The sequence below is a fragment of the Clytia hemisphaerica genome, unplaced genomic scaffold (assembly GCF_902728285.1).
Source record: "Clytia hemisphaerica strain Z4C2 unplaced genomic scaffold, Clytia hemisphaerica genome assembly, whole genome shotgun sequence".
In the NCBI taxonomy this organism is placed as follows: domain Eukaryota; kingdom Metazoa; phylum Cnidaria; class Hydrozoa; order Leptothecata; family Clytiidae; genus Clytia; species Clytia hemisphaerica.
In genome coordinates, this window is record NW_027104402.1 from 249,106 (window position 1) to 274,584 (window position 25,479).

A 25,479-nucleotide genomic window follows, 5' to 3' on the forward strand; every position below is an offset into this window, starting at 1 on the left:
CTGAAAATCCTTTTATAGATGTCCCGTCCGGACCATGAGTCTTTTTTTCTTTTGTTCTTAGAAGATTATAAGACAACAGTTTTTCATTTTGCAGTTTTGTTCAATTGAAAATAGATTTGATTTGAACCATGCTTCACTCCTGTTACAAAACATCTCAAATTGTTTATCATATTTAATTATTAAACTATCATTTTGAGGCCAGCTAGACAGGTGACTTACAGATAGAAAGTTATTTTGATTTTTTTTTAAATTTGTTTGAAACTGTCTACATCGCAGTTTCATAGTTCTATAACTTTTAGCTATCTGTGCAAACAAGTATTTCGAAGATGCTATAACAAATTAAAATTAATTATTAGACCATCCTATGATGAAAGGGAAGAATCTAATTTGATATCAATTGATATTTGTTCTTTTGAAGTTTTTTTAATTAGATCTAGCATTGGCCCATTCCATTTTATATCCATGGGGTGGATGAACATTTCCAGGGGGTTATCGGAGATATTTCCAGGGGTGTTTTTTATTTTTCCAAGGGGGTAAAAAGTCTTTGTAAAATTCCAAAGGGTAAAAATGACTGAATTTAGGTCGTCCACTCTCACCTTAATGCACGGGAAGATGTTTTCAAGGGTACTTTTTGAAATTTTGCCATTTTCCACAGGCTATTCACAGATTTTCAATATTTTTGTTTGACTTGAAAAGGTTCGTCCACCCCCCTGTATGGTTTTTAATGGAATAGCCCATTTCTTATTATTTTTTTAGGATTTGGCCTACATTCTGATAAATAACGAGATTGCTCGAGGGAATTTCTAACCCGCGTGAGCAAACCCGCATCTGTCAATCATTTTTTAGTATCATTTTCTGTCAGTTTTGCTTTCCTTTTCACGTGGCTCTGAAAGAAGTGTTTGTAAGATGATAAAAAAAGACGAAAGTCGATTTTTATGCATTTTTTTAGTTAAAAGTTTCGGATTACTGGATTTTCAAGAGAAGGGAAAGGCATGACTCCTGACTCTTGACTCTTGAGTCTCCACACGCTAACCAACCTGATCCATTTTGAAATACTGTACTTGAGTCAAACTGCACTGAGGTGACACGATTTTTGTTTCACAAATTATAACGGGATTACATCAATAAGAGCTCATAAAACCAGAAAAAGTTTGGTCAATGCTGACAAAGTAACACTAACTTCAACACACCGTATAGGATTTGAACTCTCAAAAACAACTTTCTTTTACATGCCACTCCGCCGCCTTATCCACTCGGCCACTTGAGATGTAGATCGATGGTGTACAATGATTAACAATACCATATCTTTATTTGCCATGACCTGTATAATTTTATTGACGAAGATATGGGACCTGACATTACCCCTTGGTAGCACTTTTCTGTAAAACATCAAATCTCCAACTTTTAACCAAAAACGGGGGTAGTGATGTTAAAACAGTTTTTCAATCAAAACACATTTTACGATCTCTTTTTGATGACTTCTTAGCCAAACTGTGCTTAGTGTTTTGCGAATCAGCAAAGTTCTTTAATAACTTAAGGTGGTAGTTGTAACCTGAGATTTGAAAAATTACCGAATCTAGGGTTCCTGAGAGTGCCCTGAAAGTTTTAAAGTCATATCTCAAGTATTTGGGTCACAGGAAGCATTTTTATGGTCATTGAACGACTTCATTACCAACTTACTATGATACCTTTTCTGAAAAGAAAACTCCAGTCTTCAGTAAAAACGAGCGAAAAATCTATTTACTGTATAAATTTAGTCAGTCAGATAGAAAAGACACTTTTTTATTTTGCTACTGGCAGTTTCATGCCACTTTTGTGACAATCTTCAGGCAACTAAAAATAAAAAATATACGTTACATTATCTATTTTTAAAAAAACAATTCATTATTTATTTATTTATGAATTTAGAAATCCTAGCTCAGTGTTACTCTCTTTGGTATGGACTGCAGTAACGTCATTACATTTTGAATTTATGCCAGTTTGAAAAGCAAAATCTTGCCTTGAGGCTGTGCTAATACTGATGAAGTTAATTAAAGTTGTTGCTTTTAATATCATGGTTTGTTTAAAGGATATCGTATTTTTCTCGATTTTGATGCTGCAATAGTATCACTATTAAAACAAGATCATGATATCACCCATAATGTATGTTCTAGATTATCCAAAGGTACAATCAGGAGCCCCTCATAACAATCTTAAAATTGTTCTATCTAGGCTCAATTTCCATCATTGGTTTTCCATCGAGGTCTGGGAATGAGTCTCAACTTTTAATATTAAAAAAAAAAACCTCGGATTTTCTTTTTCCTGAAAAGACTACTAACATTTGTAAAGAAATTCTCGTTTTGGTTTTGTTTTCCGAAATTCGACAAAATTCATCAGTATAATTTTTCAGTTCAATAAAGGAACAATTAAATACGTAAAATTGAAGCAGCAATTTTAATTTCAGCAGTATCTCGGTAATGAAAAGGGAAGATTTTGAATTCATATTGTGGCCCTTTTTATAAAGTTTTGATTGGAATTGGATGTTTTGTTAATAGTAAGTTTGCTAATTGAAAAGTTAAATAATAATGTTTTAATATCGTATTGATTCTAATCAATGGTCTAATTTTTAGCAATCATTGATTTATTTTATTTCAAAACTTTTCAGTGTTTTTCTTGATGTTTATCACTAGTCCAACGATGAAAATGCAATAATGTGTAATAAGTGACCTTTATGCAAATTTGAAAACTTTGAAATTATACTTGCCATTATCTAATAGAAGAAATATTTTATGGTTTTAAGAATCCACAATACCTTATAAACTTCGATACAAACTGGCTGGACAAGCTAAGCTGATCCATGTAGCAATAAAAAGCGAGACCATATGCTTAAGAAGGGCCTAAGGAATTGCTCCTTATATCGTCTTCTAAAACTGGTCAGATTATCTTGTCATCAATGTTTTCAAAGTCTCAATGGATGCTAGCTTTTGGCCGTCTTTTTATGCAATAAAAGGTACAGGAATTAGCATCCGCGTCATTGCTGTTATTTTACTTCAGTGAAATGAAAGTTGGTATAGAATACACCGTTTAGTAGTCTCGCTATCTCCACGGTACTCCACCGCAGATGCTAAAAATGCGCACTTTAGTACCGTGGAAGGTTAGAGGAATGTAAAACATAGTCAATTTTTTTCTGATATGATCATGATATCAATGATAATTTTATGGAACTCTCCTGAACAAAAATTCATGTAGAGGGAAAGAAGTTATGATTAAAAGGAGTTATGATTAAAAGGAGTTCTTTACCTACCGTTTCTCTGCTGGGTTTCCTTTTGAGAACTGGATTTTTACCTACCGTTTTTTTACGGTCTCCCCCGTGGTTTCAAGCAGTCGCTAAAATAAAAAAAAATTGAAAAATGTTTGGACGCGTGCGCAGTCAACACTACTAAACGGTGTATTCCTTTAACTTATCTTAGAATCGAGAATCCTTTTATAGATGTCCCATCCACACGGTCTTCTTTTTCTTTTTTTTCCGTTTGCAGTTTTGTTCAATTGAAAATAGATATGATTTCAGCCATGCGCATGTGTACAAAGTTTACGAGAGATTTTAATGCAGATTTAAGATTTAACGTTCTGAAAGAGTATTGTTATTAATCTTAAGATAAGAGGGAAAAATGTCTATTCAAATAATTTTATTATCTGTTATCCATTTCTGTACCAGTATTGAGTCTCGCATTGGCTTTGGATTTCATATCTGCCATCCTCATTTCCCTGAAATAAGCTTTCGTATTTTTGTCTGGATAAGCCAACATACGGAATGCCTTCTGCCCATATAGTAAAAACAGTACAATCAATGTGTTTGATGCCACTGCACCGAATTGGAAAACCTCTTTGTCAACTAACTTTCGGAAATGCACCATGGCAAAGTTAGCACTGAAAACAATGGTCAATGTGAATGTGGTATACATTAATACGATGCCATCATTCATGTGACTTGGTAGATTTCGTCCTCTGAAAGCTTGGATAGAGCATAACACCTGTAGCACCATTGCACAGCCTGTAACCAAATTCACATGTCTTTGAGTATTACAAATATTTTGTTTTGTTATGGTAGGAAAGTCTCTGATTTCAATGAGTTTTATTGGCTTCTGTTGAGAAAAAATACCCAGAACTCCGTTCACAAAAATAAGGAAAAGAAATAGTATAAAACCTTGTAACACCACTGTTCGTCTTGCTTCTTGAACTGTCAAGCGCACTTGACTTAAAAAAGCTTGGAGTAATTTCTGTGATTTTATAAACACTATACCAATATTCAAAACGTAAAACACGCTCGCCAATAACACCCTTGAGACACAATTCCAATTCTTTGTTGGTTTAGTTAACAAGGCACATAAATCTGCAACGAATATAAGACCGCATAACGTCATATGTGCCATGGACAGTTGGTAGTCTGATAGTCTAACCATTGGTGTATCTTTCTTTAGTGTAAATACTGACATGTACAAAAGGGCCATTATTAATCCAATTGCACATAATGAAGCTGCAAATTATGCGCTCAAAATCCATTTCAAGATGTACTTCTCTGAAAGGGTCAATGCATTTGGTTCTCAGCCCATTATCAATACTCTGTATACCTTGACAAGGAATGCAGTGAGTGTTCCCAAATGTCGGTTTGATATGATTGACAGGACAAAACTCACATTTCCATGTATAACCACCAGTAACATTGCCATATGTCTTCTGAAAACCAGGTTCACAAGCTAAATGTGGACACATATTCTCTCCAAGTTCTTTCTGTCTGCCGATCGACGCTAAGGTCGCTTGGAAGGATTTCCCGTAGCTCTTGGCATTATATGAGTGATATAGTTTTTGATTAGGGAAATTGAAGCTGATATGTCTAGCCAATCTCACGTCAGTGTGGGCTTCTTCTTGGCGTAGTTTGAAAAAAAATTGTTGCCACTTTATTATACTATTACTTTTAGAAAATTGAGCCAATTTTATAAAATAGTTAAGGTACAATGCAAAGGATTTACTGATCAACCCTTTTCTAATTTCTTTTGGAAATTTATTTCTTTTCATTGATGCCATGATCTTCGGATTATCAGTACTCAACAAATTTCGATAGGAATCTGTGATCACCAGTAGCTTTGGGACCATTATGACGTATTCTGCTATATTGTCTAATTGGAACTGTAGTAATTCTAAACCGATGACATTTTGTTTGATAGAGTTGAGCAATTCACTATTTTGCTTTAAGAATGAAAGTTGACTTTGATAATGACCAAATAGTATGATAACTGGTTTTTCATTACGGTGACATTGTTGGCTCTACCATTCAATATCAGCTGATAGATTATTTGTTTTCCTTAGAAAGCTATGAAACATGTTCCATTCCTTTTACAAAACATCTCAGATTGTTGATCATATTTAATTATTAAATTATCATTTTGAGGCCAGCTGGACAGGTGACTTACAGATAGAAAGTGATTCTGTTTTCAGAAGTGAAATATCAACGATGTAACTTCATTTTATTTTTATTTTACTTGACAATATATTTCGATACTTTCGTATCATCATCAGGTCTAAAAAATAAATAAAAGATAAAAGTTAAAAAAAAACAGTAAAACTGCTTGCTAAAAAACTTCAGTATTTACACGTCAAATACTCTCTATATCAGCACAACTCAAAGAATGAGCTCAAATTTTCAAACGCCAGTCGCCAGAAAGACCTGATGATGATACAAAAGTATCGAAACTGTCTACATCGCAGTTTCATAACAAACAAGTATTTCGAAGGTGCTAGAACAAAAAAATTAATTAGTAGGGAAGAATTGAATTTCAACTGCTTTTTGATATAAATTGATATTCGTTCTTTTGAAGTATTTCTTATATTTTTTTAACCCTTTTTAATTGCTTTTATAAATTTCATTATAAAAGGGTTGTTATTTCTTATCTCTTTCTCTCTCCGTATATTGTTTTGTAATGTCTCGCTAAACGCCTGTTTCCATCGATCGCGTGAGCGTTTACGCTCGGTCAAAATTCTTAAAATAGATTTGGCCGCACACTCCGTGCGATCAATGTTTGATTTCCATTTCCATGATTTCCATTTTTATGTTTACCCAGCAGCTTTTCTCTATATTGATTGGTTGAAAGATTATCGATTGAGATGTGCGCTCATGTACGCTCAAAAAAGTTAAAAATTTTCAGCGTAGAAAAGAGCACAAAAGCGTACACATTTTGTGTACATGGAAATTGAATTCATGATGTCAATGTGCTATTTTAGGAAATTTCACCCTAGCGTGCACGCTCGCGCAATCGATGGAAACAGGCCTTAAGAATTTATTGAAAAAAAATAAATTAAAGGGAATTATTTTGTCGTAGAGTGCCCTCTGAGGATATCAAACTATGTGGACTCTTTTCTTCTCCTTCTATTTCCTGTATTACCTGTATTAAAATTTCAGCCAAAGTTTTCAAAATTTGCCTTGCCTTGCCTTGATTCATCCGTGAGGTGAAGCATCGACAAAGTCTTTTTTCCACTTTTGACGATCTGACATGACTGTTAGCAAATCTTTACCGGCAAGACCAGTTTCCTCTTCAATAATCAATTTGAGGGTGACATAGGGGCGACCGACACGTCTTGGGGCATCTGGAAGCCATGTTATCAATTTTCCGGCTGGTTCGTTATGTCTTGAGACATGACCTGCAAGTTTGAGTCGCCGTTGGCGTACAACCGATGTGATACGGGGAAGATTGCCGTAAATTTGTTGGATCGTAGCATGTTGCTGCCAAGAAATATTGTATATACGCCTTAGCATTTTAGTATAAACTCAATCGAGTCGTTTACTTCGTTTGACATTGAGACACCAGGATTCGGATCCGTAGAGGAGAATTGATTCTACGCAGGCTTTAAATACATCAGTTTTTGTAGATCTTTTAATGGAAGCTTTCCAAACATTAGATAGGGAATGCAGGGTGCTCCAAGCTTGAGCGATACGTACTTCCATGTCGTGGTTGGTGTCAGTGAAGCTCCTGAGATATTTAAAATCGTCGACTCGTTCAATTTTGGATCCATCGGATGAGTTTAATTGTGTGTTCGAAGAGGGATTGATATGCATGTATTTTGTTTTTGGTGCATTCAGAAAGAGACCAACGTCTTGACAGGCTTTTTCAACAGCTGTTAACAACTCTTGAGCAGCAATTATTTCGTCTTCGATTAAAGCGATATCGTCAGCGTAATCTAAGTCAGAGAGACGTTCAGTTGGGTAGCGACGACTTTGACGACGTTTAAGTGTGAAACCATAGTTAGAAGTAATCGAAGTTCGAAGAGCGTAATCCAAGACTATGACGAAAAGAAAGGGTGCGAGCGGATCGCCTTGTAATGCTCTTAAAATGGCTTTCCGAGCAACTACTACATCGTGAACGTCAGCAGAGTTTGTTTGAGGAGGACGATCCCTTGTAGGGAGAAGTTGAGAACCTATTTTGTTGGCAATTTTGACGAACGAAGAGTAAGTTTGTTGGTTTCTTGGAAGGTTATCAAACTGGGTTTTAATTGAACTATCAACACGATTGGAGAGATTTTTGTCCCTAGGTAGATATTGCCAGTATAACTTCTTCACAGTTGTAGGAGGAGGGCGACGGACGCTAAGTTTTATTTTTGCCGATACAATTCTGTGATCACTGCCAACAGGACGAGAAGACGAAAATGCTTGACAATCAAGGACACTGTTTCTCCATCTTTTTCGATAGATGATGTAGTCGATTTGGGACAGTGAGCCTGTTGGAGATCTCTATGTCCAAAGTTTCGCCGTAGGTTTCTGAAAGGACGTATTTCCAATGATTATATTGAATTGATTAGTAAAATCTTGTAGGAAAACATTTCTGTCGGTTATAGTGTGCAAAGAAAATCTGTTGTTAGTTCTTGCGTTCATATCTCCACCAATGATCAGCATATGGTGGGGAGGGATCGTATCAACGATATGACATAAATCATGGTAAAAATCAGAAACCATTTCTTCGGGTAGTGAATTATGTGGGGAATAGCATGAAATGATGACAGTTTTGGGATTTCCTTGGAAGGTTGCGATAACAATACGTTCGTTGATTTTCTTTACTGATAAAAGAATGGGAAGAAGTTTAGAGTTAATGGCGATGCCAACACCATGAATAGCAGCACATTGATCGTTACGTTTGGCAGAGGCAGTGTTTAGGGGATTGACAAAGTTCTTGTAACGATTTTGTTTGTTCGTTATATTCGTTCAAGCTAAAAACACGAGAAAAAATTATACAAAGTAACTTGACATATTTACATACATAGGCCTATGTTCGTAGTCGGTTAGTCAGTCAAAAAATATACAAGTCAAAATTGTACAAGCTATAGTCAAAGTCTGAGCCAAAATCTAAGTCAAAATAGGATAAAAATGGCACAAAATAGCATGGAAAATATGTACAAGACAGAAATATACTTACAAAATATTGTCGGCAAACTATCCCAAAAACAAATAAAAGACTTGACTTGATAACTAGTCAGACGCTATCAAAGTTGCAGTTTTGTCAAAGTCAGACATGACATTTTCTTACTAAAAGGTCGTCTTTTCTCTCACAGCTTTCTTGTGTCTTGTCAAAGAGAAAATTGTGTCAAAAAAAGGCGTTCAAAGTTTTCTATATAAAAAGGCAATAAAAAACACTAATTACTCCGGCAGGAGAGCCATCATACCAAACCACTCCGATGGAGAGCAAATTCAATGACGTTATGCACTTGGGAGTTTTAACCAAAACACTCCACCCAACAGAGATTGCGTCTCTCCAAACAACCAGTGCATCACACAAGCATTTGCCATTTGACCAACAAATCATACAAACGCAGACTGCGTTTCATGTAAAAGTTCTTTGAGTTACCAATGCGATTAACTCATATCAAAGTTCATTTAGTAGAATTTAACACAACAATACCATAATTACAACCAAGCTGGATTTCGAACCACGCTCGTTAAGACCATTTCATCGAAGACAACGATCACTGGACAGCTTCCAGTAATCCTAACCTCCCAACGGCTCGTTTAAAATTGCTCCCGTTCTGCCGTCCTCTGATGGAATTACGCTTTGGATTCGTGCCAACGGCCACTTGTGTCTGGCGATTGAGGTGTCCTTGATGACCACAAGGTCTCCTGGCTTCATGTTTCTCGTTTCGCTCGTCCATTTTGACCTTTCGTTAAGCGAGGGCAGGTATTCTTTCACCCATCTTGACCAAAACGTTGCGAGTGCCTTTTGGACTTGCTTCCATTTGCTCCTTAGTCCGGATGCCTCGCTCATGATTGGATAATTTGGTGCAGATCGACCAAGAAGAAAGTGATTTGGAGTCAGGGCTTCATAATCGTTTATGTCGTCACTAACAGGTGTAATTGGTCGGGAATTGAGGGTTGACTCTACCTCAAGTAATAAGGTGTGTAAAGTCTCCTCATTAAACATTCTGTCACCCACCGTTGCCCTCAGTGCTCTTTTTGTCAGCTTGACCATGGACTCCATGGCACCACCCATCCATGGCGCGACGGGTGGGTTGAACTTCCATTCGATGTTGTTTGCTGAAAGTTCATTAGTAATCCTTTTCTGGTCTAATTTCTCGAGTGCCTCCCTTAATTCTCTCTCTGCCCCCACAAAATTAGTCCCGTTGTCACTTCGGATAACCCTGGGGTTACCCCTTCTTGCCCTGAATCTTCTAAGTGCTAGGATAAAACAATCAGTGGACATGTCACCTGCTAGCTCGAGATGTATACTTCGTGTCGTCATGCAAGTGAACAATGCACCGTATCTCTTTGCTGCACCAGTGGTTCTTCTGGTTCGTCTTCCTTGTTTGATTAGCATTGGACCAAAGTAGTCCACTCCGACATTTTGGAATGCGTGACATCTGGAATCAACTCTTTCAAGTGGTAAGTCAGCCATCAGTGGATGTTTCGTCTTGACACTCTCCTTTTTGCAGAAGAAGCATTTCGTTAATATCTGTCTCACCTTTGATTTTGCGGCTGTGATCCAAAATTTCTCCCTCAGGATGGACAATGTTGCGTTTCTTCCGATGTGATGATGTTTCTCATGTGTATGTCGGATGATGAGTGTGCTGATCGGATGTTCTTTAGATAAGATGATTTGATGCTTCGCTTGGGTAGGTAACAGTGCTTTTGAAAGTCTGCCTCCTACACACAGAAGTCCTTCCATCTTTGTTGGCTGAAGATTCGTCAGTCTTTGTGCGGACAAACTTGCTCTGGATTCTTCTTGAGAAATTCTGCATAGTTCTCGGCTGGCTCTTTGAAGATCATTGGCGGTCAGAATTGACATATCTGTCTCCGAGCTACCGTGTCGTTTGAATTCTACCCATCTCCTTTTCAGTTTCATGATCCATGCGTGAGCTCGTTTGATTTTGTCCCATTCTGAAAACTTCTCCCATCTGATGACATCCGTCATTTGATCCTCTAATCTCTGGATGCTAGCTGTCGATGCCTCTTTCGTGATTTCTTCTGGTAGGGGGTCAACTTTTGCCTCCTCTTCGAATTTGATTAGATCAGGATGTCTCAAAAAATCAGGACCATTGACCCACTTGTCAATTGGCTTGTCTTCTGGTTTTTCTGTGATTGGTCTTGTCCCAAGATCGGCAGGATTCAACTTTCCAGGTACGAAATTCCAATCTTGAACATTTGTCTTTTCTCGGATCTCGTTTGTCCTGTTCATCACGTAGGTTGAGAACCTCTTCTCTTCATTACGTATGTATGATAGTACCACCATTGAGTCTGACCACAAGAATGATTTGTCGATTGGAAGTCTCATCTCACTGTTGATACAGTGTTTTATCCTTGAGGCAAGGACTGCAGCTTGAAGTTCTAGTCTTGGAATGGTGTTTCCTTTGATTGGCGAGAGTCTCGATTTTCCAACGATGAGTGAACATGTAACATCTTCGTCCTTGACCGCTCTGAAGTAAGCACAAGAGCTGAATGCCTTCAATGATGCATCTGCAAAAACATGAAGTTCTACACCATCCCTTTCAATTGGAAAACCAAACCATCTTGGTACCTTGACATTTCCAAATTCAGGCAATGTAGACAACCATTCTGTATAGGTATCTAGCAAGCTCTCTGGAATAGGGTCATCCCAACCAACTTTTTCCTTCCACATTGATTGGAGAGTGATCTTTGGTGCAATCAGCAATGGAGCCAAGAATCCTAAAGGGTCGTAAATTGAGCTAAGAAAACTCAAGAGCCCTCGTTTGGTTTTTTGATGTTCCTTCATCTTGATTTTGAAAAAGAATTCGTCCTTGTATGGATCCCACCATACCCCAAGAGTTCTTTCATGAGGTAAATGTTCCAATTCTCGACTGGTGATCTTTGGGGATACGTCCTCCGTAGGCATAGCTTGCAGCAATTTTGGTTCATTTGATAGCCATTTCGTCAACCTAAACTTCCTTCCTTTCACAACTTCTGCGACATTAAAACAAGTCTCTACTGCATCCTCGGTGTTGTCAAACGAGCTAAGGAAATCGTCCATGTAAAATTCCTCAGTCACTGCTTCTGTTACTCTATTTTTATTCTCCTCTGATAGATCTTTGAATGCTTGAACCTCTTTACCTTCCACACGGGTGATGCTGCTTCGTAACGCCCAATTGGCACAACATGGAGAGTCGATCTTACCGAAAAGATGAACCTGCATTTTATATTCCGTGATAGGGTCTGGAGGTTTATCCCTCCAGAGAAAGCGGAGTGCATCTTGATCCTCTTCTGGAACTAAGACTTGGTGATACATTTTCTCAATATCACTGATGACTGCTACTTGACCTCTTCTGAACCTCGAAAGTACGGTGACAAGATTATTGAGCAGGTTCGGACCAGGTAGCAAACTTTTGTTCAGGGAAGTGCCTTTGAAATTTGAGGAAGCATCGAAGACGATTCTAATTTTTCCTGGTTTCCTTGGTTCCAGGACAAAGTGATGTGGGATGTAGTTAATTTTGTTCGAAACTGACTTCGCCTCTGTATCTGACAATTTCTTTACATGTCCCAAAGTGATGTACTCTTCAATCTTTGAGTGGTAGATTTCTTTGATCTCTGGAAATTTCTCAAGACGTTTCTCTGTTGATAGGAGCCTTTTCTCAGCTAGGAATCGATTGTTCTCGAGCTGAACTTTGTCCCTTTTCCACAACATTCCAACTTCACACCTTCCTTCGACGAAATTGGTACCGTTTTCGAGAAGTGTGAGAGCTCTCCTCTCATCCTTCGTCAAGAGAGCAGGTGATAACATTGATGTGGTTGCATAAGACTCTTGTTGCCAAAACCTTTCAACACTCGCCTCCAGTTTCTCGAAAGATAGGAAGTTTGCGGTTACAGATTTTTCAGAAGATCGTCCTCCAAAGAGTGTCCAACCAAAGATAGTTTTTACCGCCATTGGATCATTTTTCGATTTTCCTTTGACAAAATCAAGGTGAAGCAAGGCCTCCGGAGTGTCTGCACCAATGAGAACTTCGACATCTCCCTTGAGAGGCTGGACAATCGATATATCCTTCAGATGATCACAACGTTTCTTTAAGTTTGGTAAGTTGTAAGGTCGCATTCTTACATTCAGGTTGTCGACTACCCAGGCATCTTGAATTGGGATGGCTGAATTGAGATTTTGGGAAGCTGGTGAAATTGTGAAATTGACGGACTTTGATTTGAACGACTGCTTCTTTGTTAGGACGTTTGAAATCCTCATAGTTTGACTTTTTCCAGACAGATTCAGTTTTGAAGCGAGACTCGACTTTATCAAAGTTGTATCCGAACCAGTGTCGAGAAGAGCATTGACTTTGATTGTTATTTCGCCATTTGAAACAGCAATTGGAATGACTTGAAGATAAGTATGGACGTTTGATTTTCCATAGTTGGATTCAATAACTTCTGGTGTGTCATTTGAATCGACGAAGTTGGGGTCATGTAGTGAGGAATGATGGCGTTTCTTGCAATGTCGACAGGAAACTTTTGACTTGCACTCCCGGACAGAGTGTTTTGGTGATAGGCAATTATAACAGCATCGCTTTTCGTTGATTAGCTTCCTTCTATCAGTGATTGTTTTCTTTTGGAACTCGTCGCATTGCCATATCTTGTGTGGTTTTTGGCAAACCCAACAGCTCAATTTCTTGTCGTTGCCAGAATCAATGTAGTTGTTTTGGCTTTCCTTGTTGCCACCTTTCTTATCTCTCCTCTTGTTTTCTTGAGTTGCAATTATATCTGCTATTGGATTGTAGAATTCCTTTAACGTGGCATCTAAGAATGTTTCAAGCTTAAACAGACTTAGATCAGTGTCATCGAAGTCCTTTGATTTCTTGTAAAAGTTCTTCCTCAGGTTGTCTGGCAACCTAATGACCGCCTTCGACAAGTTTTCCGTTGAGTGAATGGCGGAAATATTGCCAATCCTTTTTAACCAAGTCAAGGTGGATTTTAATTGTTGGTGGAACCTTTTCAAAGCTGCTCTATCATTTGACACCAGTTGAGGTTTATCCAGCAGAAGTTTTAGTTTGGCATGGGTTACCACTGTAGCATTGCCAAAGTCTCTCTTTAATGACTTCAAAGCGGTGGCGTAGAATATTCCTGATGTCCCAATGCACTCAACACCTTTTCTTGCTTCTCCTGTGAGGACACTCAGCAGTCTCTCTATCCGATCATTGTCCGTGAATGACAACTTGAAGTGAACTCTTCGACTGAAGTTTTCGATGAATTCAGGCCATTTGGCACTATCTCCATTGAATTTAGTTAGCTCGATAATTGGTAACGTCTTACTTTCAAACTCATAGCGAAGTGCTGCGCTAGCAGTGACAGGGTTGGATAGACCAGCAAGACAAGTCTCTTCTCCCTCAACCAAATCATCAATGAAGTTATCAATAGACTGCAAGAACGTTTTTTGAGGTTTTGTAGCAGCAGTTGGATTTTGGGTGACATATGTACCAGAAGATTGACTCAAGCTATCTGAAAAGGCTACTTTTGATGGTATCTGCCTTAATCGGCGAAAGCTGCTGCGGGACTTCGCTGTCACAGAAGATACCGATGGTGGGGATGGGTTGGGAAATCTGAAATTCTGGATATTCTCTGATCTTGGACTGGAACTTCTTCCATTGAAGTAGCTTGGTGAATGATAACCAGATCCACCACTACCACAACTTCCAGCGTATTCACTTTGAGCACTGTTTTCACTGGATCCTTGACTGCTTGAATAGACACTCGATGCTCGTGTTCTGCCACGAATTTCCCTTTCAACTTCAGCTATCCGGTTCGACTCCCTTCTTTCGCTTTCTTCACACTCCTGGATCTTCTTTGGATCAGTTTCCATTGACATGTATTCTGTGTTTGTAGCTCTAAACTTGAGGTACGTTGTCAACATAGTCTCTTGTAACACAAACGCATTTTGAACATCTCCTTCGTTGAGACAAATGAGAATTTGGTTAATGACTCTTGTGAGGCTAGAAAGCTGGGCTCTTCTGGAATTTCGTAATGATACGAGTTTGTTTAGCTCATACATCTGTGGATCTTCAGCTGGTTGTTGACCTGCAATTCTATTTGATCTCCTCATTGTAACAGTCTTTGATGCAAACAGAATCAGTAGTCAGAGTAGATATGTTCAGGAATGAGCCGAAAAAGACGAACGGTTTTGGAACTGGACCGGAAACAGGCGAACGGTTTTGGAACTGGACCGGAAACAGACGAACGGTTTTGGAACTGGACCGGAAACAGACGGAACGGTTTTGGAACTGGACCGGAAACAGATGGAACGGTTTTAGAACTGGACCGGAAACAGGCGAACGGTTTTGGAACTGGACCGGAAACAGACGAACGGTTTTGGAACTGGACCGGAAACAGACGGAACGGTTTTGGAACTGGACCGGAAACAGACGGAACAGCTTTGGAACTGGAACGGAAACAGGTGAAACGGTTTTGGAACTGGACCGGAAACAGATGGAACGGAACAGACAATGTCCGGAACAGACGATGACCGGAACAGACGATGACCGGAACAGACGATGACCGGAACAGACGATGACCGGAACAGACGATGACCGGAACAGACAATGACCGGAACAGACGATGCTCGGAACAGACAATGCTCGGAACAGACGATGCCCGGAACAGACGATGACCGGAACAGACAATGCCCGGAACAGACGATGCCCGGAACAGACAATGCCCGGAACAGACAATGCCCGGAACAGACGATGCCCGGAACAGACGATGCCCGGAACAGACAATGACCGGAACAGACGATGCCCAGAACAGACGATGACCGGAACAGACTGTCCGGATCTGATGAAGCCCGGAAATAACTTAGACTTCACCACCCAAATCTTGTTGTTGAGGGGCCCATAGGAACTAAGACAGGCAGAGAGAGAGGGAAACGAATGCTGTAAGGTATACCTGAACCACACTCCAGTCCAACAATCTCCACCGCTTATCTCCTCGGCGCATCAGAATATTTTCTTGAAATTTTGTTTAGGGGATTGACAAAGTTCTTGTAACGATTTTGTTTGTTCGTTATATTCGTTCAAGCTAAAAACACGAGAAAAAATTATACAAAGTAACTTGACATATTTACATACATAGGCCTATGTTAGTAGTCGGTTAGTCAGTCAAAAAATATACAAGTCAAAATTGTACAAGCTATAGTCAAAGTCTGAGCCAAAATCTAAGTCAAAATAGGATAAAAATGGCACAAAATAGCATGGAAAATATGTACAAGACAGAAATATACTTACAAAATATTGTCGGCAAACTATCCCAAAAACAAATAAAAGACTTGACTTGATAACTAGTCAGACGCTATCAAAGTTGCAGTTTGTCAAAGTCAGACATGACATTTTCTTACTAAAAAGTCGTCTTTTCTCTCACAGCTTTCTTGTGTCTTGTCAAAGAGAAAATTGTGTCAAAAAAAGGCGTTCAAAGTTTTCTATATAAAAAGGCAATAAAAAACACTAATTACTCCGGCAGGAGAGCCATCATACCAAACCACTCCAATGGAGAGCAAATTCAATGACGTTATGCACTTGGGAGTTTTAACCAAAACAGGCAGTGAACAGTGTAGATGGGCCAAGATTATGAGCAACGATGTCAGGGTCTGTAGGTTTATGAACAAATCTGTGTTCTTGAATACAAGTAATATCAATGGTTTGTGAATGAAAGGAGCTTATTGAGTTCAACTATAGACGAGTCGGTTTGTTGTTCTACAATTTAATGATGCGACTTTGAACATCTTGGAAGGTTTTGAAAGGCCATTTTTACGATTGCGAGCATCAGAGTTTCTCCGCCGATTATGGTTGAGGATAGTCTCGTCATTGGTTAAAATTTATTTCAAAATTTAGTTCTTTCAAGAATTTATCACCCATTCGAGGGAGGCGATTTATGATTTTCGTAACCTTGAAACCCTTACAGAGACTCCATTTGCCTTTTAATAGTTTTGTGGGTCTTTCGAGGGTGTGAAAAAGGGACCCTTATGGCTATACCCAGTATTTTACCTAAATACCCCCCCCCCCTCCGGGCTTAAGGCTGAAGTGATTTATATGTAGCCAGGCTTTTAATAGAACATCATAATTGGTATACCAAAGTGCTGTTCTTTTCTTTTATTTGACAAAATAAGCTTGCAAAAAAAATCTGGTTACAGACTACTGAAAAAAAGGAAGCTTTCACTGCGGGGGACTACGGGTTTAATAGTAGTTTTAGAAATATAATATCTTCCTTTTCATAGTGTGCAAGGGGGTTCCAGGTTCCACCTAAAAATTCAGGTCCCACCTAACCCTAAAATTCCCACCCTCAATCCAGACTCCCAGATCCCAGCTAAAAATGCTATCACCGCGAAAAATTATACTATTTCGAGGAACGAAACAAAAATTCTTACAATAATAATAGTAACGATGATAAAAAGGAGAAAAGTTTAGCATAGTAAAAGAATAATTTATAACATATAAAATTTAGAAATAAGAAAAAACTAACATCAACTTGTACCAAAACACCAAAAATCCCACCTAAAGAAATTGATCCCCACCTTAACTTGTTTCTCCCACCTAAAACCTGAAAATTTCCAAATTCCACCTGGAAATTTTCGACCGAAAACACCAAACTCCCCACTATTCTGGGGCGGAGGGTGCACACTATGTTCTTTCCCTTTATTGTTTTCAGCTGGTACTGTTTCAGTGAGGTGCTTCTTCACATCTATCATGAATCCAACAAAGAGAATTCAGAATATGTAAGAATCTTTTTAATCTTTTTCAACAAAGAATAAGATTAGGCGAAAATAGATATAACATTTTTAATATTTTTGGATTTTGAGGATGAAGGAACGGCCGTTACATGAAAATTTATGTGCAGCTTTTTGGGAAGAAAATACAATCAAAATTGTAGTTTGCATATAATCTTTTCTTTCTTCAAGATTTGCCTTTGTTTCGATTGTCTAGAACGCCATGCTAAAACTTCAACTTCTTCATCTTGTTTTGACAAAATATTTTAGAAGATTTAATTTCCAGAAACAATTTTTTTCAATCTTGAAGCTCCTCTATCGATTCAATTGTTGCATTGTTAGTCGCATAAATATAATGAAAGCGTCTAACTATTTTTATCTGGAAATGACTAAATTTCTGTGATATTAATCATATATCACGATAAAGACAAATTGACAAAATATTTTAGAAGATTTAATTTCCAGAAACAATTTTTTTTCAATCTTGAAGCTCCTCTATCGATTCAATTGTTGCATTGTTAGTCGCATAAATATAATGAAAGCGTCTAACTATTTTTCTCTGGAAATGACTAAATTTCTGTGATATTAATCATATATCACGATAAAGACAAATTGACAAAATATTTTAGAAGATTTAATTTCCAGAAACAATTTTTTTCAATCTTGAAGCTCCTCTATCGATTCAATTGTTGCATTGTTAGTCGCATAAATATAATGAAAGCGTCTAACTATTTTTATCTGGAAATGACTAAATTTCTGTGATATTAATCATATATCACGATAAAGACAAATTGACAAAATATTTTAGAAGATTTAATTTCCAGAAACAATTTTTTTCAATCTTCAAGCTCCTCTATCGATTCAATTGTTGCATTGTTAGTCGCATAAATATAATGAAAGCGTCTAACTATTTTTATCTGGAAATGACTAAATTTCTGTGATATGTAATAGTTATCGGACAGTTGCGAGTACAATATGAGAAATATTTTACGAGTTCCGAGATTTTTCCGTACAATATTTTCCGAGCCTTTAGGCGAGGAAAATATACGGAAAATCCGGAACGAGTTTAAAGGCTCGCCTAAAGGCTCGGAAAATATTGTACGGAAAAATCTCGGAACTCGTAAAATATTTCTCATATTGTACTCGCAACTGTCCGATAACTATTACATATCACGATAAAGACAAATTGACAAAATATTTTAGAAGATTTAATTTCCAGGAACAATTTTTTTCAATCTTGAAGCTCCTCTATCGATTCAATTGTTGCATTGTTAGTCGCATAAATATAATGAAAGCGTCTAACTATTTTTACCTGGAAATGACTAAATTTCTGTTGTGTATTAATCGCATGTCACGATATGAAACTTTTTTTCTGTTAGTCATTAGGGTTTAGTGTTGATATGTCCACGTTACGACGTACTCCAGAACAACAAGGTTTGATTTATTATTTAAAATTCTACCGTTTCAAATAATTGGACCGTGTGAATCTAGTCAATTTTAACGCTGACATAGTTTTTTTACCCTTTTAATGTTTCTGCAACTCTACTTAGTTCTACTAATTATTTACTTATTATTTCACCACGCTTTTAATGACTATTTTTAATGAATATCATAACAATAGCTTCTAAGAACAATGCGTGTGTTAGAGGTTTTCTGAAATCACTTAAAATCAAATTCTGATTTTAAAAGAAAGTAGACGCATTTAAGTTCTAAAGCCTGGATTTCGTTAAAATGGGGATCGCTGAGGCATAAAGCTTAAAAAACTCAGACAGGTACTCTATGAATTACTTGCAATGTTAATAGAAATCACTCCTCTGTTCTTTCGTTTTTATTAGCCAATTTGCCAGTGCCCTCTCCAGACGTTCTGGCAAAGAAATATGCTAAATCAATAAGAGGTATAAAAACTGATTGCTTGTAGATTTTAGTAACACGATTTTCGCTTCAAGATTAAAAAACTATTTTTGAAAACTTTTTTTTACTGTTTTGCCCATAACTTTTCATTCAGAGTTCATTATGATTGCTGTTTACTCAATTTACAACAGACAACATTTCAAGAGATGGTATAAAGGAATATTTTATCGTTGTCAAGGCAAAAGGGCAAAACTCATAATTAGTATCAACAAAAGTGGAACATTCTCTATAAGATAAACCTTTAACAATGAGATTCGGCCTTGGATCATGCGGATGAATCTCTCCTCTATAAGATGAAAGGGCCAATTTTATTGTCAACGGTTCATCTTATAAGGATTATCAATATTCTAAGAGACTCATTTTGAGTCTGCTTTGATAACGAATGATAATCATTATTTTGATTTCACTTTTAGATACAGACGGCGTTAAAGGTGTAAAGAGGAAGAAGTTGGTGCTGACTCCGCAAGAAAAAGAAATGGAACCCCAACCTAAACGAAGATCAAGTCGTGTAAGTGAAATTCTGTTAATCACGATCTTATACAATATAAAAAACGTGTAAAGCAAAGCTTGTAACAAAAAGAGTTGGTTGAATTAAATATCGATCTCGACAACATGAAAGGTTTATCGTTTTTCTTCAACTAAGGCGATGTCAATTTAATTTGTTGTTTTACGGACCAAGCTACCCAAAAAAAGAGCGTAAAAATAAAAATAAAAGTAGAATTTTTACCTATAAAATCTCCCTAAAAAGGCAGCAAAAACTACTATATCTTGACAAATAAAAAGACACAAAAAGCTCGAATTCATAGATAAAATTAAAAATTGAACATAAAAATTCTCAAAATTTTGGAAAAACTACCGAAATTTTGAAAATTTCGCAGTCTGCAAAGCAATGAAAATAAAGGTGTACTACCAAAATCAATTTTATTTTTATTTCGATTTTTGGAATTTCAGGGTCGGTCGGGCACGTGAAACACCTAATCGAATTGGTTTCGCCTAATGAAAATAAATGATGATATTTTAACGTCTGAAAGTTTTAAAGGAACAATTTACAACCTACAATGCTTATCATTTTCAGGTCAGCAAACAATCAAAAGCCAAAGAATTAGATTTTAATTTGAACGAACTTGTTTATTCTTTTCTCCCTTCAGATTTCAGGTAATTAAATAACTTTTTATCAATCCTTACCGACTACATAGAGGTTTTTCAATTTGAAGCAGAATCTATATTTTCAGCTTAAGTATAAGTGGTCTAAACCTGGCGATAAGGGTTGCACTGGTATTAACGGCCGGCTAAAATATAATTTGAAGTTTTCTATTTGCAGCAGGGAATATACTCATTCAATTCACAGAATTCCCCTGGGAATTTCCCTTATGTCCACTTCCATAATTATGCCAGATATTTTCGGAACTTGAAAAGGAGACCCTTACCGGCAGCATGTCCCTGTATCCTATTTTGCCTGAGTGATCATCCCCGCGGATCCAAAATCAGGAGCGATTCATTCAATTTCATCGTCCTTCTACGGTTATAGACCAACAGCTGATTCTGAAGACTCTCAAGAAAGCAAAGCGTCCATTGAGGTGACTGCAAAAACACCAAGGTAAAAGGTTGTATACAAAATTTTGTGAGTGAAAAATTTGAAACGAACATTTATACAATTCAATTACTCAATCAATTTATCTGGAAGATATCTTAAAGCCAAATGTTTCGTGTTTTTTTTTCTATTTTTACTCCTGGGCCCACTTATATAGTTTCTCAAAACATCCTTCTTAGATTCGGGAATTGGAAATGTAATTCCCGTGTTTCTTACTATAGATTATTTTTAAGTTCTTACATTTTTTTTGCTTGATTCTAGTCAACAACATTTTGGTACAACTGAAGACCTACAGAAAGGTAAGCGTTCGAGAATGTTACTATACTCCTGGCCGTTTTTTCCTGGAGCCTTGATATTTACAAAAGTTAAAAATTCTAGCTTTATTTAGGTAATACTTTTTAAATTTGATACACTCAGTTTCTTAGTTATGAACCATTCAATTCTAAATTCACCTTTTGAAAAGTGAAAAAAAAAACACTCAAACAGGGTTATGTACCTAAAATTGAAACTACTTGAAACTAAGGTACTTTCTCCATTTTTTTATTCATTTTATCGCCCTACCACGCTGCCCTATCTTATTTAGAATCGATTGCAGTATCTAACTTCATCAACAAGAATGTGCTGAAAAAGTAAGAAATTTAGTTTACCTAAGACTTGTATTATATTTGAAGAAATTCATTAGCAACTAGCTAAAAATATAATACAGGATTACTTTGTTCAATCAGTGAAAATAAGTGCTCAAGATAAATGAAATGGGGTTTCCAAAACAGATCGGGTAATTATATAATGTGTTAAAAATTAGGTAGGCTGAAGTCGTTTATAATGCGTGTAGTACAGTAGTATATAGGCGTTAATACGATTATTGTTACGGGATTTAGTTTATGAACTAAAATTTGTTCCCTCCATTACTTTTTGCTTTATTTCTACTATAATTTCTAATTAGTCGGCTAGCTTGCTAAACTATATTAGAAGGATTTTTAATTTATACTAATTCAGTTCCTCCTAATTTTGACACCATTATATTTTTGCGTAAATCTTGATAGACCACTTTTTATCTTTCGTGTTCCAGGACTTGCATCACTATTATGGAAGAATTCTTGATGGCATTGTCAGATGTTTGGCATCACAAATGGTACAACATTAAATCAGAATTCGTTAAGTATATATACTTTTTTTTGTTATCATGTAGAAACCGTTCCGGTGTAATTTTATTAATTTCATCGAGAGTAGTTTCCACTTGATGGCAATAAAGATTGTACACTTAAAGCGGATGAGCTTTGAAACACTTCATCAAAGGGAATTACTTAAATTCCGTCTTGATTTTTTTAATCAAAAAGCTTGTATATGATCACCTTAATCGCGTTGAATAAATGACGTCCAAATAATATGTCAGTTGATTTTTTCTGATCACTTTGTCATCCATCTTAAACCTTTTTTCAAGCAACTTCTTGCATACCTTTGAGGTTCCCCAGCGCTTTAAAGATTTGGGAAAATTCAATCAATTAGTTTTAAATTCTTGACTTTTACACCATTCAATTTTTTTGTTCCAGGGAAACAAGGCTCACTTCAAAATTCATCAAAATCTATCATACATATCGCAAACACACCCAATTACCCAATATCTTTGAGTAAGTCTGACTCCATATTTGATTGGAGTCTAGGTAATGTTCTAGTTAGTGAGTTGGGGAGTTGGGGAGTTCGTAAAACTTTACGGCGACCGAAAATTTTATAGTTTAAACTAATGTAGCCCAAAAGTACAAATTTCAAATTAGCCAGTACCAAACATATTATTGACTTTAAGATCATGAAAATGGTAAGGTGCTGGCTAGCAAAGCCAAAATACTTAGTACTGTTATGTCATTGTCATAATGCTGACACCCGGGGGGGGGGGCAATGGGTTTACCAACTGACGGTATGTGCGGCGAAAAAATTGGCTTTTAGAATCGCACCCTTACAGTGCAGAAAAAAATCGGTGAAATTCATACCCTTACAGTGCATTTTTTCAAATTTTTTTAGAGCAAAAAAAATCAACATTTTCGAGCAAAAATTTGCAATTTTTCCCAGATTTGCTGCAATTTCCACCCTTACAGTGCATTTATCAAAAGTCCACCCTTACAGTGCATTTCCGATATTTTGAAAAATACCCTTAACCGCCGCACATACCCGTCGGTCAATTTGCCTGACTGCCCCCCCCCCGGGTGCTGACAACATGACACGTTCTTGTAAAAATATTGACAAAATCTTTAAATACAATGATTGTCAAACAAATTTCCCAAAAAATATTGATCATAATGCAAGTGATGCTTATTGTATGAAAGGATATAAGTTGACAGTCATCTTAGCCTCAAAAAATTCGTAGAGATAGCTTATAGAGCTAGAAAAATAACGACACTTTCTTTTGTCATTTTATCATTGGAATTGGCACTTTTTAATAAAAATTTTGATCACATTATAAAATACAATGGTTCTAAAGTCACTTTAATCAAGAATTATATTTATACTCAATGTGATGTAGGAAATATTAATGGATATGAATTGACAGTAGAAAATAGCTTCCCATGCTCTCAGCGCACGTGTTTAAGGCAAAGAAGCATATTACAGGTGGTATATGTATTAAACGTATTATATGTGTTATATATCGTACTTTTGATGTATGTTATTCTTTTTCGGTAGCCGGTAATTTTTTAACTCCCCAACTCGAAACTAGCAACTCCCCAACTCGAAACTAGCAACTCCCTAACTCGCGGCAAGTATGTGCCTCATTTGATTGCAACATTTAAGTAGCATTCCATTTGGTACTTAATCACGAATTTGCGCTACTTTATAATACCTTTATACAGACCTCAAAGCAAAAGGACCACTCTCAAAATTACTCTTTAATCTGATTAGGTGACATTAAATTTAGGGACCTGCTATTATAGGTCAGACAGTCGTAAAGCGTAATGGGTAATCAGGACCGCTGCGACCAAAGTTTTGAAAGATTTTAAAGATTTTTGCGTCTAGCCAACGGGAAGTCGTTATGCTTATGGAGGTGCAATCAGTCCTAATTACCCATGATTCATTTCGACTGTGAAATGGCCTATTAACGAAGGAAGACCCCACTTCCGATTGTAGAAGGGGTCAGTCTCAACATTTGAGTTTGTTTTGATGGCAGAGTAAACAAACACCTAAGGAAGATCATAATGTCGTATAGGAAAAATTTTTCAATTCTAGAAATGACAACCTTGAATATGCAGCCAAAATTGGAAGGGTATGTATGTACCATTACTCAAAATAAGTAAAATCCAAGACAGGGACTCAATTTTGACGAAAAAGTGACCATTAAAGAGACAACTTTCGAAAGATTTTCTACCCTTAGAAAGAGATTTTTTTAAATTTTCGTGATATTGGTACAGTTAAAGAGTTTTTCGACCCTTTGCTTTGCTTTTTTGTCGTTTCTGTAACCCATTGGGAGACTTTGGGAGGTGAAAAAAAAACCTAAGTACATCCGGTACCCTTACTAAAGATGTAAAGTTTATTGTAATCTTGAAGTTGAATTATAACACTGGCTAAGTTTACTGGAGAGTTCTCTATATTGTTGCATCTGATATAGTTTGTTATTTTTATCAGGTTATCTTGCTTGGTTTGGAATTGCAGTTGGATAGCTGGTTAAACCAAAGAAGTTGCGGAGTCAAGTAAGACGTTTTTATCTTTATCAATAATTTCAGTTGCGCAAGTTTTCTTTTCATCCCCATTTAAAGAAACAATTTCATTGAATTTCAATGAAATGAAGAAAATTCATCGAAAAAGGCCAAAAAATCTGGTAAAATTCATGAAAATACATCAAATACGGCTTTCGAGGTAGATCCAGCCTTACATAGACTTTATCCAGTCTAGAACCAAAAAAATATGAGGAAAATTTCGGTAAAAGTAAATTAAAGTGATTTTGTTGAAGTTTTAAAACCTCTGCGACCCTTCAGTTTCAAAATTTATGTGTTTAGTTACTGAAAATGCTCTTTATCATGTAAAGGCTATTGTGATTGCCAATTTTAAAATAAAAATTTGATAGGTCGATTTTTAACGATTTCGAGCACTTTTCGAAAGTAACTTTTCTATTCAATTGAACATAACTTTTGATCTAATGAATCGAATTTAATAAGTGACCCATCAAAATTTAAGTTTATCTTTCTTCTTTTCAATGCAATGGGAATGGTTCTTTTAAAATCTTTAGATTTCGAAAAAATTAGTTTCAAAGAGAGAAACTTTTTTGTGGCGCACCCGGTATTAGAATTTGCAATTTTTTTTTCTCTAATATTTAATTGATGCTTTCTGATTCGACAATGAGCTCCTGTTTTCGAAACTCGAATCCTTTACACGTGCAAATGTCAAGGGGTTTACCAAACAACTTAAAAAGATTTTCAGCGCGAACATTCATGTATACTGATTCGCATCTATTATGCGCAAATATGTAATTTGTGTTCAAAAATGACATCGAATCTTGCCTAGTATTTTGCTTTGTCAGCTCTATTATTCAATGTCTACCTTGTGTTTATTAGATTAAGGAACCTTCCTATCCGATACAGTCCTGTATTCAATAAAAAGTCTATCCCCTTGAAAATCGAATTAGAAAGCGTTAATTGTTACTACTTTTTTTGGTATTCAATAAAAAGTCTCTCCCCTTGAAAATCGAATTAGAAAGCGTTAACTGTTACTACTTTTTTTGGTATTCAATAAAAAGTCTATCCCCTTGAAAATCGAATTAGAAAGCGTTAACTGTTACTACTTTTTTGGTATTCAATAAAA

The 25,479-nt window shown here is 36.7% G+C and overlaps 2 protein-coding genes across 2 annotated transcripts in view; one reads left to right on the forward strand and one right to left on the reverse strand.

Moving 5' to 3' along the window:
- LOC136819953 (calcineurin-binding protein cabin-1-like) overlaps window positions 1–25,479 on the forward strand; it is a 96,037-nt gene that overhangs the window by 32,031 nt on the left and 38,527 nt on the right. Inside the window, exons 11-22 of the mRNA XM_067076188.1 lie at window positions 17,138–17,204; window positions 18,575–18,629; window positions 19,031–19,090; window positions 19,520–19,614; window positions 20,182–20,261; window positions 20,635–20,703; window positions 20,959–20,996; window positions 21,281–21,326; window positions 21,767–21,829; window positions 22,248–22,325; window positions 23,911–23,947; window positions 24,307–24,371. Of these exons, the coding sequence (XP_066932289.1) occupies window positions 17,138–17,204; window positions 18,575–18,629; window positions 19,031–19,090; window positions 19,520–19,614; window positions 20,182–20,261; window positions 20,635–20,703; window positions 20,959–20,996; window positions 21,281–21,326; window positions 21,767–21,829; window positions 22,248–22,325; window positions 23,911–23,947; window positions 24,307–24,371 (753 nt within the window). The remainder of the gene's footprint in view (window positions 1–17,137; window positions 17,205–18,574; window positions 18,630–19,030; window positions 19,091–19,519; window positions 19,615–20,181; window positions 20,262–20,634; window positions 20,704–20,958; window positions 20,997–21,280; window positions 21,327–21,766; window positions 21,830–22,247; window positions 22,326–23,910; window positions 23,948–24,306; window positions 24,372–25,479) is intronic.
- LOC136819957 (uncharacterized) lies at window positions 9,009–14,543 on the reverse strand. The gene has a single exon (XM_067076190.1). It carries the CDS (start codon window positions 14,541–14,543, stop codon window positions 9,009–9,011), a length of 5,535 nt encoding a protein of 1,844 aa, XP_066932291.1.

Coding starts and splice junctions, on each gene's coding strand:
- LOC136819957 (XM_067076190.1), bottom strand. CDS start 14,543: ATGAGGAGATCAAATAGAATTGCAGGTCAACAACCAGCTGAAGATCCA.